This window comes from Ranitomeya imitator, chromosome 2 (assembly GCF_032444005.1).
Source record: "Ranitomeya imitator isolate aRanImi1 chromosome 2, aRanImi1.pri, whole genome shotgun sequence".
Classification (NCBI taxonomy): domain Eukaryota; kingdom Metazoa; phylum Chordata; class Amphibia; order Anura; family Dendrobatidae; genus Ranitomeya; species Ranitomeya imitator.
In genome coordinates, this window is record NC_091283.1 from 501079227 (window position 1) to 501098910 (window position 19684).

General features: G+C 42.4%; 1 protein-coding gene across 9 annotated transcripts in view; it reads left to right on the top strand.

The window, feature by feature from the left end:
- Positions 1-19684, top strand: part of LOC138664668 (keratin, type I cytoskeletal 13-like) — an 87258-nt gene that overhangs the window by 48342 nt on the left and 19232 nt on the right. For all 9 annotated transcript variants that reach the window (XM_069751569.1, XM_069751573.1, XM_069751570.1 and 6 more), the window contains one exon: positions 2319-2483. In XM_069751569.1, the coding sequence (XP_069607670.1) occupies positions 2319-2483 (165 nt within the window). The remainder of the gene's footprint in view (positions 1-2318; positions 2484-19684) is intronic.

The window sequence follows — 19684 nt, forward strand, 5'->3', positions numbered from 1 at the left end:
AAATGTGGATGTGGAAATGGGGCCAAAGAGTGAATATGCCACAAACCTTGTCATTTCTAGGAAGCGTTTGGAGAGATGAGGTCTGTTGGTTGCTTCTTCCTACATTGGGACTGGTTTGCAAAAACAAATTCATGACTCCCTTATCCAGAGCAACTGCATTATTATCAAACAAGAGGTGTGATAATTGCTCAAGAGTTCTGATGAACAGGCCATGGAGGGGAAAGACTGGACCTTTAAGGCCACGTTCACACGTTCAGTATTTGGTCAGTATTTTACCTCAGTATTTGTAAGCCAAAACCAGGAGTGGGTGATAAATACAGAAATGATGATATGTTTCTATTATATTTTTCCTCTGATAATTCCATTCCTGGTTTTGGCTTCCAAATACTGAGGTAAAACTCTGACCAAATACTGAATGTGTGATCATGGCCTAAGGCCGGGATCACACATAGCGAGATATGGCCGAATCTCGCAGGTTGAAACCAAGCTCTGGCACCGGCACTCCAGAGCGGAGCGTGCGGCCGCACAGCAATACATGGAGCAGCACGCTCCGCTCCTGAGTGCCGGTGCCAGAGCTTGTTTTTAACCTGCGAGACTCGACCGTATCTCGTGTATCTATGATCGTGGCCTAAGGCAAATCATTGCATCAATGTGAGGCCGGCTTCACACTTGCGAGTTTTACGGACGTAAGAGCGCAGAAACTACGTCCGTAAAACTCGCAAAACATACGGCACAATTATTCTCTATGCCCCTGCTCCTATCTGCCGTATTTTACTGATCAGTATTATACGGCTTTCTACGGCCGTACAAAATCGCAGCATGCTGCGTTTGTCACCGTACTGCGCAAGAAATACGCCAATGAAAGTCTATGGAAGTGTGAAAAATACGGATTACACACGGACAAGCAGTGTGACTTGCGAGAAATACGCAGCGCTGTTAGAGAGAAAAGCCGGTAATTCAGTGCGGTGTACAGTAAAATCACACTGACAGCTTACAGTCCAATAGGTAGAATAAATGTGTACACATAGAATAGGTATATATATATATATATGTCAGTGAGACACATATATGTATATATATTAATATTTATTCCAGCGCTATACAGCTTGAAAGCCGGTAATTCAATTACCGGCTTTTTCTTTCTCCTTCCTAAAACCCGACATGATTTGAGACATGGTTTACATACAGTAAACCATGTCTTCTCTCCATTTTTTTTGCAGATTCCACACTACTAATGTCAGTAGTGTGTATCTGCAAAATTTGGCCGTTCTAGCTCTTAAAATAAAGGGTTAAATGGCGGAAAAAATTGGTGTGGGCTCCCGCGCAATTTTCTCCGCCAGAGTAGTAAAGCCAGTGACTGAGGGCAGATATTAATAGCCTGGAGAGGGTCCACGGTTATTGGCCCCCCCCTGGCTAAAAATATCTGCCCCCAGCCACCCCAGAAAAGGCACATCTGGAAGATGCGCCTATTCTGGCACTTGGCCACTCTCTTCCCATTCCCGTGTAGCGGTGGGATATGGGGTAATGAAGGGTTAATGCCACCTTGCTATTGTATATACACTACTACTGACATTAGTAGTGTGGAATCTGCAAAAAAAAATGGAGAGAAGACATGGTTTACTGGAATAAATATTAATATATATACATATATGTGTCTACTGACATATATATAGACAGTATATATATATATATATATATATATATATTTTTTTTTTTCTTTTTGGGACACATGGATCACTTCTATGGCGGTATGTTGGTTTGGCAAGCCTGCGAGAAAACCACGCAGTACGGATGCCATACGGATTACATACGGAGGATGCCATGCGCAAAAAACGCTGACACACCCTGCCTACGGAGGAGCTACGGACCACTATTTTCAGGACTTTTCAGCGTATTACGGCCGTAATATACGGACCGTATTTTCATACGCTGAGTGTGAAGCCGGCCTGAGAGTTCTTTACCCTGAGGCACGCTCACATCTACAGAGTGTATTCAACCATTACAATACATTGTCTTGAATTTTGTAAAGGGTTTATAATGCTTCAGAGTTTTATATTCTTCTACAATAGTAAATGAGACATGATATTGTTAATCCTCAATTTTCTCTTGAAAAAGTGGTTTTTAATTTGGAAAGATTAACAGAAATGGACACACATGGTCCAACACATTTTCCTGGAATTGGATTTTTTCTGCCTTGGACCAGTTCACAGTCATTTCTGGAATGACCTGTCTGGCCAGGTATTCCGATCTACTCCCATGTTCTGTTTTGAATCCCTAGAAAACTATAAAATCATGTGACAAAAATGTAATCCCTTTAGGAACGAGAACATCTTCTTCAGCAAAAATTGAGGCGTCAAGTTAATGTTGAGGTCGAAACACTGGAGGCAACACAGCTCACCAATGACCTGAATAAACTGCGGCAACAGTATAAAGAAATAGCAGATCATCACCAGAGGACTTATGAAGCTTGGTTTGACCAAAAGGTAAGAGAAATTATAGTAATTTTAAAAGGCATTCCCAGGTTTCAAAACCCCACTTTTGAATACACTTTTTACGATATTCATAGTTAATTAAGATACCACTTCATCTATTAGCTTGAGAATGTTAATAAAAATCATCTTTAACTTTAGAAGACTCGGTTACTGTATCAGCGTTCGATTCAAGTATCATCTGAGTGTGATCCGATTCTCTTAAATATAAGAATCATATAAAAAGTGCAGAGAAAACTGAGAGAACTTACCGTAATTTCTTTATCTTCTCCATTGTCTCTGTGCACGTACATTGGACTGCACTCAGATGACATTCGAGTGCAGTCCGATGTTTCGCGCACACCCATAGACTAGTATGGGTGTGCATGATCTGATTATCAGATGCACTTGCATGGATTGTTTTCTCATTCTGATTCGTTATGAGAAAAAAAAAATCTCAGATCTAAACTGCCCCATAGTATAACATTGGTCCAAGCGCTATCCGATAAAAGATCAGGTTAGATAATGCAGTGCAGTGTATAAGTACTAAGTGTATTATCAATGTAAAAACTAAAACAATACCCTCACAAAAACAACACACATTTGGCATTGCCGTATTTTTAATGACCAGTACTAATTATTTGTTGTGCATGGTGAATGCTGTAAAAATAAAACATGAAAAACTATGCAAATAATTTTATTTTTGATCATCTTGCCTCACAAAAAAATAAATAAAAAGTGCTGAAAAAATTATTAGTATTCCAAAGTGGTTTCCCAAAAAAACAAGCCTCATACAGCTCTGTATTCAGAAAAATGATGAAGCTAGGGTTCCCACTATATGATGACCAACAAAAAAAACTTTTTTTCTTTAGTGATTTTCTTGTGTAAAAGTAGTAAAACATAAAAAAAAACTATATAAATTGGGTATCACCGTAATCATATTGACACACAGTATGTTAATTATACTGTACTAGATGGTGGCCCGATTCTAACGCATCCGGTATTCTAGAATATGCATGTCCACGTAGTATATTGCCCAGTCACGTACTATATTGCCCAGCCACGTAGTATATTGCCCAGCTACGTAGTATATTGCCCAGCCATGTAGTATATTGCCCAGCCACGTAGTATATTGCCCAGCCACGTAGTATATTGCCCAGTCACGTAGTATATTGCCCAGCCACGTAGTTTACTGCCCAGCCACATAGCATATTGCCCAGCTACGTAGTATATTGCCCAGCCACATAGTATATTGCCCAGCCACGTAGTATATTGCCCAGCCACGTAGTTTACTGCCCAGCCACATAGCATATTGCCCAGCTACGTAGTATACAGCACAGAGCCACGTAGTATATTGCCCAGCCACGTAGTATATTGCCCAGCCACGTAGTATATTGCTCAGCCACGTAGTATATTGCTCAGCCACGTAGTATATTGCCCAGCCATGTAGTATATTGCTCAGCCACGTAGTATATTGCCCAGCCACGTAGTATATTGCCCAGCCACGTAGTATATTGCCCAGCTACATAGTAGACAGCACAGAGCCACGTAGTGTATTGCCCAGCGACATAGTATATTGCCCAGCCACATAGTATATTGCCCCGCCACGTATTATATTGCCCAGTCACTTAGTATATTGCCCAGCCACGTAGTATATTGCCAGCCACGTAGTATATTGCCCAGTCACGTAGTATATTGCCCAACTACGTAGTATATTGCCCAGCCACGTAGTATATTGCCCAGTCACGTAGTATATTGCCCAGCCACGTAGTATATTGCCCAGTCACGTAGTATATTGCCCAGCTACGTAGTATATTGCACAGCAACGGAGTATACAGCACAGAGCCACGTAGTATACAGACTTAGAATAAATGTGTAATCATGGATTACCCTAAAAACACAGATTTTATTAAATATGTCTCTAAAAAAGCCAACAACCAATGGCTCACCCAAAAACGAAAAACAACACACCGTGAACAAACTAAAGTGGGGGGAATAATCAGCCCTACTGAAACGTCTATGCTGAATGGCTGCCTATCTGCAGGGGTAGGCACCCTAGGGGAAGCGTTATGGTGCCCCCGCTCCGCGATGGCTGACCCTGGGGTTCCTAGATGAGCCCTGATACACCCACGGGGTCCCGCTACCCGGACAATATTGTACTAAAGGTACCCCTATCCACTATACATAGACCATTCCTATCTCTAGGGAATCCTACACCCCACACTGTATCTTAAAAACAACAGGAGAACATGTGACTTAGGCATCTCGGTAGCAGAATTATGAGTGTATCCCTATCCCTGGATACACTATGACACACAATATATCTAGCTTAGATATTAGCGATATATTTGGTCTTAGCTCAACATGCAAAGCTCAATGTTGTGCCCAGCTCGTAAAATTACATCTATGCCCAGCAGTTAGCCATGTATTCCGGATACATTTAATCAATTGTATCTCAGCTCTTTAGTAAAATTGCCTCGTGTATCTGTCCACCTTGGCATTCACTGTGCAGTTCAAGCAGTTGTGCCTACATATCGTGATAGACAGCACATTACAGAACTTATTCATGCATTTTACATATATCATCTGTTGCAGGAGCTTAGAGCCCTTTAGGCTGTTTGATACTCATCGTTCAGATGAACTGCCGCCCGCCTGTTGTCTGCTTTAGCCTCTACGCGTTTCGCCTCACTGGCTTATCAGGAGGCTCGATTGCTACTCATGTTTCTCGATAGAGTGTGACAAAGTTGAGTCTCGATTAAAGTTACCTCGGTTTATACAGGCAGGACACCGGAAGCTCCATTACTCGTTCTGCTTCCTGTTTTTCGGCCGGGAGTGCACCCAGGGTAGATTCCCCAGTATCATGGGAGAAAGGTTCCGCCTCGATATTGCCTTATTCACTCTCTGCCCGGCGTCTCCGCTACTTCCGGGAGTGTGTACCTGCCCCCGTCCCCTACATTGCGCATGCGTAAGCTGGAACGCTGATTATTTTGCGTTCCTCTGGTTCCCGACTGAATGATATCTCTTGCGCGTGCGCCGGGAAAGCCCAGGATGCCTGCGTATATATGACTATCACCCAGGTGGTTTCTATTGCATACCGGCATTAACCGCATCAGCGCCGCAAGGGATATTGACTGCTGTTCTTAGGGGAACCCCCTAAGGGGAAACCCCTTCAGTCTGCGCATATTGCTCAAAACATCAGAAGCCTGCGGACACTTCGTAAATCCACCCTTTATGGCTATTGCCTCTCAGTATCCTTACAGTGATCTCACTCTCACCAAGAGGTGTGCATCTGTTTACGATCTTTATCTTTTCTGTGTCTATTAAATATAGTCACTTTAGCAGTCTCTCATATGTTGCTACTGATGTCATGCCATTGCCAATGGGGTCAGAATTTCCACAGTGTTCCAATATTATGCTCCCGGTGTTTTAGAGCTTTATTGTATGTCACTATAATATATTATATGTTACTATAATACAGCTCTAAAACACCGGGAGCATAATATTGGAACACTGCGGAAATTCTGACCCCATTGGCAATGGCATGACATCAGTAGCAACATATGAGAGACTGCTAAAGTGACTATATTTAATAGACACAGAAAAGATAAAGATCGTAAACAGATGCACACCTCTTGGTGAGAGTGAGATCACTGTAAGGATACTGAGAGGCAATAGCCATAAAGGGTGGATTTACGAAGTGTCCGCAGGCTTCTGATGTTTTGAGCAATATGCGCAGACTGAAGGGGTTTCCCCTAAGAACAGCAGACAATATCCCTTGCGGCGCTGATGCGGTTAATGCCGGTATGCAATAGAAACCACCTGGGTGATAGTCATATATACGCAGGCATCCTGGGCTTTCCCGGCGCACGCGCAAGAGATATCATTCAGTCGGGAACCAGAGGAACGCAAAATAATCAGCGTTCCAGCTTACGCATGCGCAATGTAGGGGACGGGGGCAGGTACACACTCCTGGAAGTAGCGGAGACGCCGGGCAGAGAGTGAATAAGGCAATATCGAGGCGGAACCTTTCTCCCATGATACTGGGGAATCTACCCTGGGTGCACTCCCGGCCGAAAAACAGGAAGCAGAACGAGTAATGGAGCTTCCGGTGTCCTGCCTGTATAAACCGAGGTAACTTTAATCGAGACTCAACTTTATCACACTCTATCGAGAAACATGAGTAGCAATCGAGCCTCCTGATGAGCCAGTGAGGCGAAACGCGTAGAGGCTAAAGCAGACAACAGGCGGGCGGCAGTTCATCTGAACGATGAGTATCAAACAGCCTAAAGGGCTCTAAGCTCCTGCAACAGATGATATATGTAAAATGCATGAATAAGCTCTGTAATGTGCTGTCTATCACGATATGTAGGCACAACTGCTTGAACTGCACAGTGAATGCCAAGGTGGACAGATACACGAGGCAATTTTACTAAAGAGCTGAGATACAATTGATTAAATGTATCCGGAATACATGGCTAACTGCTGGGCATAGATGTAATTTTACGAGCTGGGCACAACATTGAGCTTTGCATGTTGAGCTAAGACCAAATATATCGCTAATATCTAAGCTAGATATATTGTGTGTCATAGTGTATCCAGGGATAGGGATACACTCATAATTCTGCTACCGAGATGCCTAAGTCACATGTTCTCCTGTTGTTTTTAAGATACAGTGTGGGGTGTAGGATTCCCTAGAGATAGGAATGGTCTATGTATAGTGGATAGGGGTACCTTTAGTACAATATTGTCCGGGTAGCGGGACCCCGTGGGTGTATCAGGGCTCATCTAGGGACCCCAGGGTCAGCCATCGCGGAGCGGGGGCACCATAACGCTTCCCCTAGGGTGCCTACCCCCGCAGATAGGCAGCCATTCAGCATAGACGTTTCAGTAGGGCTGATTATTCCCCCCACTTTAGTTTGTTCACGGTGTGTTGTTTTTCGTTTTTGGGTGAGCCATTGGTTGTTGGCTTTTTAGAGACATATTTAATAAAATCTGTGTTTTTAGGGTAATCCATGATTACATATATACAACTATTACCCGGGTTATATTTACTTTAAACGTACTAGACTTAGAATAAAACATAAACATATACTCACCCTCCGTTGAAGTCCTGGCGGTGCCTCCGGCAGCTTCAGGTCCCAGGGTTGGTATGGGCACAGGACCTGTGATGACGTCACGGTCACATGACCGTGATGTCATGGCAGGTCTTTCTCGCAGGACCTGTGATGATGTCGCGGTCACATGACTGTGACATCAAGGCAGGTCCTTGTCGCATACCATCTTTGCCACCGGATCCTGCCGCTTGCATGGACTGGTCACCGGAGCTTCGCGAGGAGCGGGAAAGGCGCCGGAATGTGAGTATATGATGATTTTTTATTGTTTTTATTATTTTTAACAGTAGATCTTTTTACTATTGAGGCTGCATAGGCAGCTTCAATAGTAAAAAATTTGGTCACACAGGGTTAATAGCAGCGTTAATGGAGTGCATTACACTGCGGCATAATGCGGTTCATTAGCGCTGCCATTAACCCTGTGTGAGGGCTGACTGGAGAGGAGTATGGAGCGGGCACTGACTGCGGGGAGGATGGAGCGTCCATGTTGCCGCCGGACTGCGCCCATCGCTGATTGGTCATGGTAATGGTCGTGGGCGTTTTGCCACGACCAATCAGCGACTTGGATTCCATGACAGACAGAGGCCGTGACCAATGAATATCCGTGACAGACAGAAGGACAGACAGAAAGACGGAAGTGACCCTTAGACAATTATATAGTACTGTAGATCAGAGGTCCCCAACTCCAGTCCTCAAGGCCCACCAACAGGTCATGTTTTCAGGATTTCCTTTGCATTGCACAGGTGATGCAATTATTACCTGGGCAAGACTAAGGAAATCCTGAAAACATGACATGTTGGTGGGCCTTGAGGACTGGAGTTGGGGACCTCTGCTGTAGATGGTGAACTCCATAAACAAATACATTTAAAAAACTATTTCAGATTTATTATTTTTCTTTCATGCCGCCTACATAAAATTGAATTTAATAGTGATCTAAAAAGTCCTACTTACTCCAAAATAGTACCATTGAAAACTACAGCTTGTTCCATAAAAATCAGCTTCTTCATAAAAAAAAGTTATGTAAAGCATAATATAGTGACCAAACAAAAGATTGTTTGTTAAAATGTAATTTTTTATGTGGAAAGTGAACAACATAAAAAGCCTATACAGCTCTGGCAAAAATTAAGAGACCACTGCAAAATGTTCAGTTTGTCTGATTTTTCTCTTTATAGGTATATTTTTGAGTAAAATGTAAATTGTTCTTTTATTCTATAAACTTCTGACAACATGTCTCCGAATTTCCAAGCAATAAATTTTGTATTTATTTTCTGAAAAGGAGAAATGGTCAAAATAAAAAATAACCAGTGCTTTCAGACCTCAAATAATGCAAATAAAACAAGTTCACAATCATTTAGAAACAACAATACTAATGTTTTAACTCAGGAAGAGTTCAGAAATCAATATTTTGTGGAATAACCATGATTTTTAATCACAGCTTTCATGTGTCTTGGCATGCTTTCCTCCAGTCTTTCACACTGCTTCTGGTGCAAAAATGTAAGCAGTTCTTCTTTGTTTGGCTTGTGACTATCCATCATCCTCTTGATTACATTCCAGAGGTGTTCAATGGGGTTCAGGTCTGGAGATCGGGCTGCCCATGACAGGGTTTTGATGTGGTGGTCTCTTAATTTTTGCCAGAGCTGTATATGTGTGGTATTGTTGTGATTGTAGATTAAAGATAATATGACAATTATACCCAACAGTAAACAGTGTTTTTTTTAATCAAATTTGCTTGTTCAATTTGTCTCCCAAAGAGTATAATAAAAAGTGATAAGAAAATGCATGTACCAATAAAAATTAGTTTGTCACTCAAAAAAATGCCCAAATACGGCTATGCTCAAAATATGGAGAGTGAGACCCAAAAGCAAGTGTTTTTTATGAGTGTATTTATTGGACAATATAATGAAATCTAACTAAAACTATATACGGTAAGTTTGGCATTGCCATTAGGGATGAGTGCACCCAAACTCTAAAGTTTGGGGTTCGTACCGGTCACCTGGTGTCCTATGTCAAACTCCAAACACAGACTTTTTACCGGAAGTCTGTTTTTTTATATCCGGGTTCAGTGCGAATAAAGTTTGTTGAAAGACTTCAGAGCAGTCAACCAACAAGCTTTTAGGCTGTGGGCAAACCCGGAGCCAACACAGCCATGTCATATTTGTACTGATCTACAGAATAAAGTTAACAGTTTATTTGTGCAGCATGACTAGTAGCATAAAATTAAAAATGCAAAAAACAGTGGTGGAAATGCTGTTTATGTTCATATTTCTTCCATTAAGAGGTAATAAGTTATTTGTACACTAGGGACACCTTACTGTATTGGCTCTGGTCAATTGGGTCGATGAACACCTTAAATATCGCTGTCAATCATGACAGCGGTATTTAAGTTGTTACAAAGGGGGTTACAAAACCCCCTTAGGAATAGCAGGTACCAATTGTTACCATGGGACCCTGAAGTCACGTGATGACCCCAGAGTATGGTGGCATGTGACAGTGAGTCACTGACAAGTGACAAAAACTATACATGTCCCACAGTGGGACTAAGTAAAAAAGTGAAAAAAAAAACATGTAAAGTAAAAAAAAAAATCACACAAAAAAGTGCACACAAATCACTCAAATCCATTTCGTCACTCAAAACGCAGCATTCGTGATAAAAAAAATAAACAAAAAAAAGTTCACATAATTGGTATCACCGCATCCGCAATGACCCGCTCTATAATAATAATTTTATTTATATAGTGCCAACATATTCCGCAGCACTTTCCAAATTATAGAGGGGACTTGCACAGACAATAGACATTACAGCATAACAGAAATCACAGTTCAAAATAGATACCAAGAGGAATGGGGGCCCTGCTCGCAAGCTTACAAACTATGAGGAAAAGGGGAGACACGAGAGGTGTCACGCTATTTATTCCATTTGGCGAACTAAAAAAAAAAATTAACGCAAAATATCACTTTTTCATCATATGGACTCACAACAAAGTGAATAAAAAGTAAGCAAAAAGTCATGTGTAAAAAAAATATACCGGTATATATAAATATGGCATAAACTGAAACCCCAAATTGTCCTGCAAAAAAAAGCCCTAATATGGCAAATTCAGAAAAAAATAAAAAAGTTACAGTGCTCAAAATATGACGATGCAAAAACAAATTCATTTTTGTAAAATATTGTTTTAGTTTGTAAAAAGAGCAAAGCATAAAAAATACTTAAATCTGGTATTGCTGTAATCGCACTGACCTGAAGAATAAATTTGCCTTATCACTTATACCGCACGGTGAACCGTGCAAAATTAAAAATAAGAACTATTCTTGTACTGCTGTCTATTTGTGCATTCTACCTCCCAAAAATCAGAACAAGGCTCAGCTCACATTGTTAGGGCTAGCGGAACGCACCAAATAATAAGGCAGATAGAGCATGGTGCGTTCGCAGCCCGGGGTCCACCGTGCAGAGATGGAACCTGCTGCCAAGTAATGACGGACTATATGGCGGTACTCATAAGTATACACACGTGGGTTAAACTTCACCCAGCGTGAAGGAAGCGATCCTGTTGCGTCACAGGACTGCGGTACCGCACATAGAGCGCGAGCAAGTAGTCAGCGAACTCAACCCCAACTAGGATTGAAGTCCGATTAGACCCTTGCTGGCACAACACCGCAACTGGGTGTGTAAGGAAACTATATAACAATATTAAGGCACAAGAGTGCATGCGGTGCCGCACTGACGAACGCCACTAACCACCCAGGCTTGGGTAAGGAAAGCACAGAGGAAGTGCACGGCGCCGTACTGGCGGTCACAGCAACTGGACGCTGTAATGTGTGATTCGTGCAGTAGGATAAGTCGGGCGCTAGATAGCAGCCATACACCTTCCGCGAACAGACATTCAATAGGGTAGGAGTATCCAAGGACGACTTGCACTCACAACATACACACATTAACAATTGTACACTAGCGCATGGCCGTGCGGTCATGCGCAGTTTATATAGCTGCAGCACAGGAAGTGGCCACAGAAACTTTGCCCTTCCAAGACCTGCCAAGAGGACCAATGGAATGTGCTGCAGAGCCTGAGCACATGACCCTCGATCTCCAACGGAAGATCTTGCCCTGGGCATGCTCAGTGTGTGCAGACAAGGACTTAGTCCCAGAAAAGTCCGCTCGCTGCTGACCAGCACTGGCTTTAATGGCAGAAGCTGAAGAAGCAGCAGTAAGTCTCTGTACAGAGTGAGACTGAGCAAGACGCTGGGACCGACGTCCCTGCTGAGCAGACTCCACTGCGGCTGGATAAGAATGGGAGACCGCAGCGGAGATGGCTCGAGATTCCCCCTGTGCAGAAGCGGTAACTCGAGACCTAACACATTTATCCTGCGCTCTCTGCTGAGCACTTACATTGGGGTTTCTGTGTAAATTCCCCAAAAAGGCAATTCATAGAAAACCGCGGATGGAAAACCGCACTTATGAGGTAGATGGAGTCACTTTGGACTGGTCTGTGTTCTGGAGGTGTTCCTTCATTTTAATCTTCTTTTTAGTGCACAAGTGTGGTTGACAACAGATCTGTGCATGCCTATAAAAATGGAAACCATGCGCCAAGCAGAGTACAAAGTACAAAGTGTCTCCATCTGCCTCAAGGTGGGAGGATCCATTGGGGGACTTGTTTGAATCGCATTTTTCTGGGACTTAAACTGAAACTCAGATGTAAGTTCTCAGCATATAACACAAGAATGTGATCCCAGCCTCATACTGGAAGCGATCAAAAAACGTTATGTACCCAAAATGTTACCAATAAAAACTCTTAATTTATCCTGCACAAAACCAGCCCCCACTCAGGTCTGTCATCTGTCACTGGAACTATAGGGGGTTCCGATGTTACTGTTAGAACAAACAGTCTGGAAAAGTAACATGGCTCCTGCCCCTATAAAATCCAGTGAATTCTGCCCTCCCAAATATGCCATTTTTGAGCCACAATGTGCCTAAACCACAGTAAGCGGTCACATGTTTGGCACTATTGTAATGGAGAGAAGGCACTTAATTTATGGGTGCGTATCGCCAGCACAAGCTGAACAAAATATATGGAGGCGCTATTATATATGGTGAATCTACACTGTATGGGACACAATGTATGGGTACTAGACTTGTATATTTGCATTTCTCCAGAAAAAAAGCCTGGAATAGATGTTACAAAATAGTCACGACTGCCATAGATGAATTCATTGAGAGGTGCAGTGTCTACAATAGGGTCACATTTGTTTTTTCTGCTGTTCTGGCACTTTAGGGGCTCCGCAAATGTCATCTGCAAACTATTCTAACAAAATCTGTGCTCCAAAAGCTAAATGGCGCTCCTTCCTTCTCAGCCCTGACATGTGGCCTAACAGTTATTTCTGACAACATATGGGGCAACACCGCATTTGGGGGAAATTTTGCAATACATTGTGGGGTCTAGTTTCACCTATTTACCCTGACAAATTTGCACCACATACAAAAATTACATTTTTTCAACAAAAAAATCACATTTGCACATCTCAATGTAAAAATCTGTGAGGCACCTATGGGTTAAAAATACTCACTACTTCCCTAGATGAATTCATTAAGGGGTCTAGTTTCCAAAATGGGGTCATTTATAGAGGGGATTCTGCTATTTTCACATGTCGGGTACTTTTCTAATGCGACATGGCATTCACAATCTTTCCCATGCAAATAGCGCTCATTTCTTAGGTTGTTATATTGAATATTTAAAATTTTTTCACGAAAATGTTATCAAATTCTGTGTAGTACCTGTGGGTTCAAAATGCTCACTAAACCCCTGATTAAAATTCTTGAGGTATGTACTTTTCAAAGTGTAGTAACTTGTGGGGTTTTTTTTCACTGTTTAGGCACATCAGGAACTCTCCAAACACAGCATTACACCCGCACACCATTCTATCAAAGTCTTTGTTCTAAAACATCACTCCTTCTTTTCCCAGCCCTTCCATGCTCCCAGATAGTAGTATTCCCCCACATATGGGGTATTGGAGTACTTAGGAGGAATTGCAAAACAAATTTTGTGGTCTATTTTCTCCTGTTACCCTTGTGAATTGGGGCTAAAAGTACATTTTTGTGGGTAAAATGATTTTTTAATTTCACAGCTCTATGTTATAAACTTCAGTGAAGTATCTGGTGGTTCAAGGTGCTCACCACACATCTAGATACATTCCTTAACCCCTTAATCCCATTTGACGAACTATCCTGTCAAGGTGACCTGAGACTTAATTCCCAGGGACAGGATAGTACGTCATAGCGATCGGCCGCGCTCACGGGGGGAGCACAGCCGATCGCGGCCGGGTGTCAGCTGACTATCGCAGCTGACATCCGGCACTATGTGCCAGGAGCAGTCACGAACCACCCCCGGCACATTAACCCCCGACACACTGCGATCGAACATGATCGCAGTGTTCCGGCGGTATAGGGAAGTATCGTGCAGGGAGGGGGCTCCCTGCATGCTTCCCTGAGACCCTCGGAGCAATGCGATTTGATCTCGTTGCTCCGAGGATCTCCTACCTTCTTATCCCTGCAGGCCCCGGATCCAAAATGGCCACAGGGCTGCATCCGGGTCCTGCAGGAAGGTGGCTTACTAGCGCCTGCTCAGAGCAGGCGCTGGTAAGCCAGGAGCCCTGCATGTCAGATCGCTGATCTAACACAGTGCTCTGTGTCATATCAGCGATCAGACCTTATAACATAATGTTAAAATATTTAGTTGTGTAAAAAAAAAAAAAATTCTTAAATAAAGAAAAAAAATATATATATACAGTGGGGCAAAAAAGTATTTAGTCAGTCAGCAATAGTGCAAGTTCCACCACTTAAAAAGATGAGAGGCGTCTGTAATTTACATCATAGGTAGACCTCAACTATGGGAGACAAACTGAGAAAAAAAAATCCAGAAAATCACATTGTCTGTTTTTTTATCATTTTATTTGCATATTATGGTGGAAAATAAGTATTTGGTCAGAAACAAAATTTCATCTCAATACTTTGTAATATATCCTTTGTTGGCAATGACAGAGGTCAAACGTTTTCTGTAAGTCTTCACAAGGTTGCCACACACTGTTGTTGGTATTTTGGCCCATTCCTCCATGCAGATCTCCTCTAGAGCAGTGATGTTTTTGGCTTTTCGCTTGGCAACACGGACTTTCAACTCCCTCCAAAGGTTTTCTATAGGGTTGGGTTCTGGAGACTGGCTAGGCCACTCCAGGACCTTGAAATGCTTCTTACGAAGCCACTCCTTCGCTGCCCTGGCGGTGTGCTTTGGATCATTGTTATGTTGAAAGACCCAGCCACGTTTCATCTTCAATGCCCTTGCTGATGGAAGGAGGTTTGCACTCAAAATCTCACGATACATGGCCCCATTCATTTTTTCATGTACCCGGATCAGTCGTCCTGGCCCCTTTGCAGAGAAACAACCCCAAAGCATGATGTTTCCACCACCATGCTTTGCAGTAGGTATGGTGTTTGATGGATGCAACTCAGTATTCTTTTTCCTCCAAACACGACAAGTTGTGTTTCTACCAAACAGTTCCAGTTTGGTTTCATCAGACCATAGGACATTCTCCCAAAACTCCTCTGGATCATCCAAATGCTCTCTAGCAAACTTCAGACGGGCCCGGACATGTACTGGCTTAAGCAGTGGGACACGTCTGGCACTGCAGGATCTGAGTCCATGGTGGCGTAGTGTGTTACTTATGGTAGGCCTTGTTACATTGGTCCCAGCTCTCTGCAGTTCATTCACTAGGTCTCCCCGCGTGGTTCTGGGATTTTTGCTCACCGTTCTTGTGATCATTCTGACCCCACGGGGTGGGATTTTGCGTGGAGCCCCAGATCGAGGGAGATTATCAGTGGTCTTGTATGTCTTCCATTTTCTAATGATTGCTCCCACTGTTGATTTCTTCACTCCAAGCTGGTTGGCTATTGCAGATTCAGTCTTCCCAGCCTGGTGCAGGGCTACAATTTTGTTTCTGGTGTCCTTTGACAGCTCTTTGGTCTTCACCATAGTGGCGTTTGGAGTCAGACTGTTTGAGGGTGTGCACAGGTGTCTTTATATACTGATAAGAAGTTTAAACAGGTGCCATTACTACAGGTAATGAGTGGAGGAAAGAGGAGACTCTCAAAGAAGAAGTTACAGGTCTGTGAGAGCCAGAAATCTTGATTGTTTGTTTCTGACCAAATACTTATTTTCCACCATAATATGCAAGTAAAATGTTAAAAAAACAGACAATGTGATTTTCTGGATTTTTTTTTCTCAGTTTGTCTCCCATAGTTGAGGTCTACCTATGATGTAAATTACAGACGCCTCTCATCTTTTTAAGTGGTGGAACTTGCACTATTGCTGACTGACTAAATACTTTTTTGCCCCACTGTATATATATACAGTTAGGGCCAGAAATATTTGGACAGTGACACAAGTTTTGTTATTTTAGCTGTTTACAAAAACATGTTCAGAAATACAATTATATATATAATATGGGCTGAAAGTGCACACTCCCAGCTGCAATATGATAGTTTCCACATCCAAATCGGAGAAAGGGTTTAGGAATCATAGCTCTGTAATGCATAGCGTCCTCTTTTTCAAGGGACCAAAAGTAATTGGACAATGGACTCTAAGGGCTGCAATTAACTCTGAAGGCGTCTCCCTCATTAACCTGTAATCAATGAAGTAGTTAAAAGGTCAGGGGTGGATTCCAGGTGTGTGGTTTTGCATTTGGAAGCTGTTGCTGTGAGCAGACAACATGCGGTCAAAGGAACTCTCAATTGAGGTGAAGCAGAACATCCTGAGGCTGAAAAAAAAGAAAAAATCCATCAGAGAGATAGCAGACATGCTTGGAGTAGCAAAATCAACAGTTGGGTACATTCTGAGAAAAAAGGAATTGATTGGTGAGCTTGGGAACTCAAAAAGGCCTGGGCATCCACGGATGACAACAGTGGTGGATGATCGCCGCATACTTAATTTGGTGAAGAAGAACCCGTTCACAACATCAACTGAAGTCCAGAACACACTCAGTGAAGTAGGTGTATCTGTCTCTAAGTCAACAGTAAAGAGAAGACTCCATGACAGTAAATACAAAGGGTTCACATCTAGATGCAAACCATTCATCAATACCAAAAATAGACAGGCCAGAGTTAAATTTGCAGAAAAACACCTCAAGAAGCCAGCTCAGTTCTGGAAAAGTATTCTATGGACAGTTGAGACAAAGATCAACCTGTACCAGAATGATGGGAAGAAAAAAGTTTGGAGAAGAAAGGGAACGGCACATGATCCAAGGCACACCACATCCTCTGTAAAACATGGTGGAGGCAACGTGATGGCATGGGCATGCATGGCTTTCAATGGCACTGGGTCACTTGTGTTTATTGATGACATAAGAGCAGACAAGAGTAGCCGGATGAATTCTGAAGTGTACCGGGATATACTTTCAGCCCAGATTCAGCCAAATGCTGCAAAGTTGATTGGACGGCGCTTCATAGTACAGATGGACAATGACCCCAAGCATACATCCAAAGCTACCCAGGAGTTCATCATGAGTGCCAAAAAGTGGAACATTCTGCAATGGCCAAGTCAATCTCCAGATCTAAACCCAATTGAGCATGCATTTCACTTGCTCAAAGCCAGACTTAAGACGGAAAGACCCACAAACAAGCAAGACCTGAAGGCTGCGGCTGTAAAGGCCTGGCAAAGCATTAAGAAGGAGGAAACCCAGCGTTTGGTGATGTCCATGGGTTCCAGACTTAAGGCAGTGATTGCCTCCAAAGGATTTGCAACAAAATATTGAAAATAAAAATATTTTGTTTGGGTTATGTTTATTTGTCCAATTACTTTTGACCTCCTAAAATGTGGAGTGTTTGTAAAGAAATGTGTACAATTCCTACATTTTCTATCAGATATTTTTGTTCAACCCTTCAAATTAAACGTTACAATCTGCACTTGAATTCTGTTGTAGAGGTTTCATTTCAAATCCAATGTGGTGACATGCAGAGCCCAACTCGCGAAAATTGTGTCACTGTCCAAATATTTCTGGCCCTAACTGTATATATATTATTCCCATAAATACATTTCTTTATCTAAATAAATAAAAAAAACAATAAAAGTACACATATTTAGTATCGCTTATCTGTAACGACCCGACCTATAAAGCTGTCCCCCTAGTTAACCCCTTCAGTGAACACCGTAAAAAAAACCGAGGCAAAAAACAACGCTTTATTATCATACCGCCGAACAAAAAGTGGAATAGCACACGATCAAAAAGACAGATATAAATAACCATGGTACCGCTGAAAATGTGATCTTGTCCCGCAAAAAACAAGCCGCCATACAGCATCATTAACGAAAAAATAAAAAAGTTATAGTCCTCAGAATAAAGCGATGCAAAAATAATTATTTTTTCTATAAAATACTTTTTATCGTATAAAAGCGCCAAAACATAAAAAAATATAAATGAGGTATCGCTGTAATCGTACTGACCCGAAGAATAAAACAGCTTTATCAATTTTACCAAACGCGGAACGGTATAAACGCCTCCCCCAAAAGAAATTCATGAATAGCTGGTTTTTGGTCATTCTGCCTCACAAAAATCGGAATAAAAAGCCATCAAAAAAGTCACGTGCCCGAAAATGTTACCAATAAAAACGTCAAGTCGTCCCGCAAAAAACAAGACCTCACATGACTCTGTGGACCACAATATGGAAAAATTATAGCTCTCAAAATGTGGTAACGCAAAAAAATATTTTGGCAATAAAAAAGCATCTTTTAGTGTGTGACAGCTGCCAATCATTAGAATCCGCTAAAAAAACCCCCTATAAAAGTAAATCAAACTCCCCTTCATCACCCCCTTAGTTAGAGAAAAATAAAAAAATTTAAAAAATGTATTTATTTCCATTTTCCCATTAGGGTTGGGGCTAGGGTTAGGGTTAGGGTTTGGATTACATTTACGGTTGGGATTAGGGCTAGGGGTGTGTCAGGGCTAGAGGTGTGGTTAGGGTTATGGTTGGGATTAGGGTTAGTGGTGTGTTGGAGTTGGGGTTAGGGGTGTGGTTGGGATTAGGGTTAGGGGTGTGTTTTGGTTAGGGTTTCAGCTACAATTGGGGGTTTGCACTGTTTAGGCGCATCAGGGGCTCTCCAAACGCGACATGGCGTCTGATCTCAATTCCAGCCAATTCTGCGTTGAAAAAGTAAAATAATGCTCCTTCCCTTCCGAGCTCTGCCATGCGCCCAAACAGGGGTTCCCCCACATTTGGGGTATCAGCATACTCAGGACAAATTGGACAACAACTTCTGGGGTCCAATTTCTCTTGTTATAATAAAAATAAAAATTTGGGGGGCTAAGAAAACATTTTTGTGGGAAAAAAATTATTTTTTATTTTCATGGCTCTACGTTATAAACTGTAGTGAAATACTTGGGGGTTCAAAGTTCTCACAACACATCTAGATAAGTTAATTGGGGGGTCTAGTTTCCAATATGGGGTCATTTGTGGGGGGTTTCTACTGTTTAAGGTACATTAGGGGCTCTGTAAATGCAACGTGATGACTGCAGACAAGTCCATCTAAGTCTGCATTCCAAATGGCGCTCCTTCCCTTCCGAGCTCTGCCATGCACCCAAACGGTGGTTCCCCCCACATATGAGGTATCAGCGTACTCGGGACAAATTGTACAACAACTTCTGGGGTCCAGTTTCTCTTGTTACACTTGGGAAAATGCAAAACTGGGGGCTAAAAATTATTTTTGTTTTCACGGCTCTGCGTTATAAACTGTAGTGAAATACTTGGGGGTTCAAAGCTCTCACAACACATCTAGATAAGTTCCTTAGGGGGTCTACTTTTATGTGGAATTGATGCAGATTTTGTGCGGATTTTCTGCGGTTTTTGCCACTGCCGATTTTTAACATGGAGGGCTGCAGAAACGCTGCAGATCCGCACAAAAGAAGTGACATGCACTTCTTTGAAATCCGCAGCAATTCCGCACTGATTTTTCCGCACCATCTGCACAGCTATTTTTTTACCCCATTGCTTTACATTGTACTGTACATCACAGTGCGGATCTGCAGCGCTTCTGCGTGGAAAAATCCGCTGCGGATCCGCAGTAAATCCGC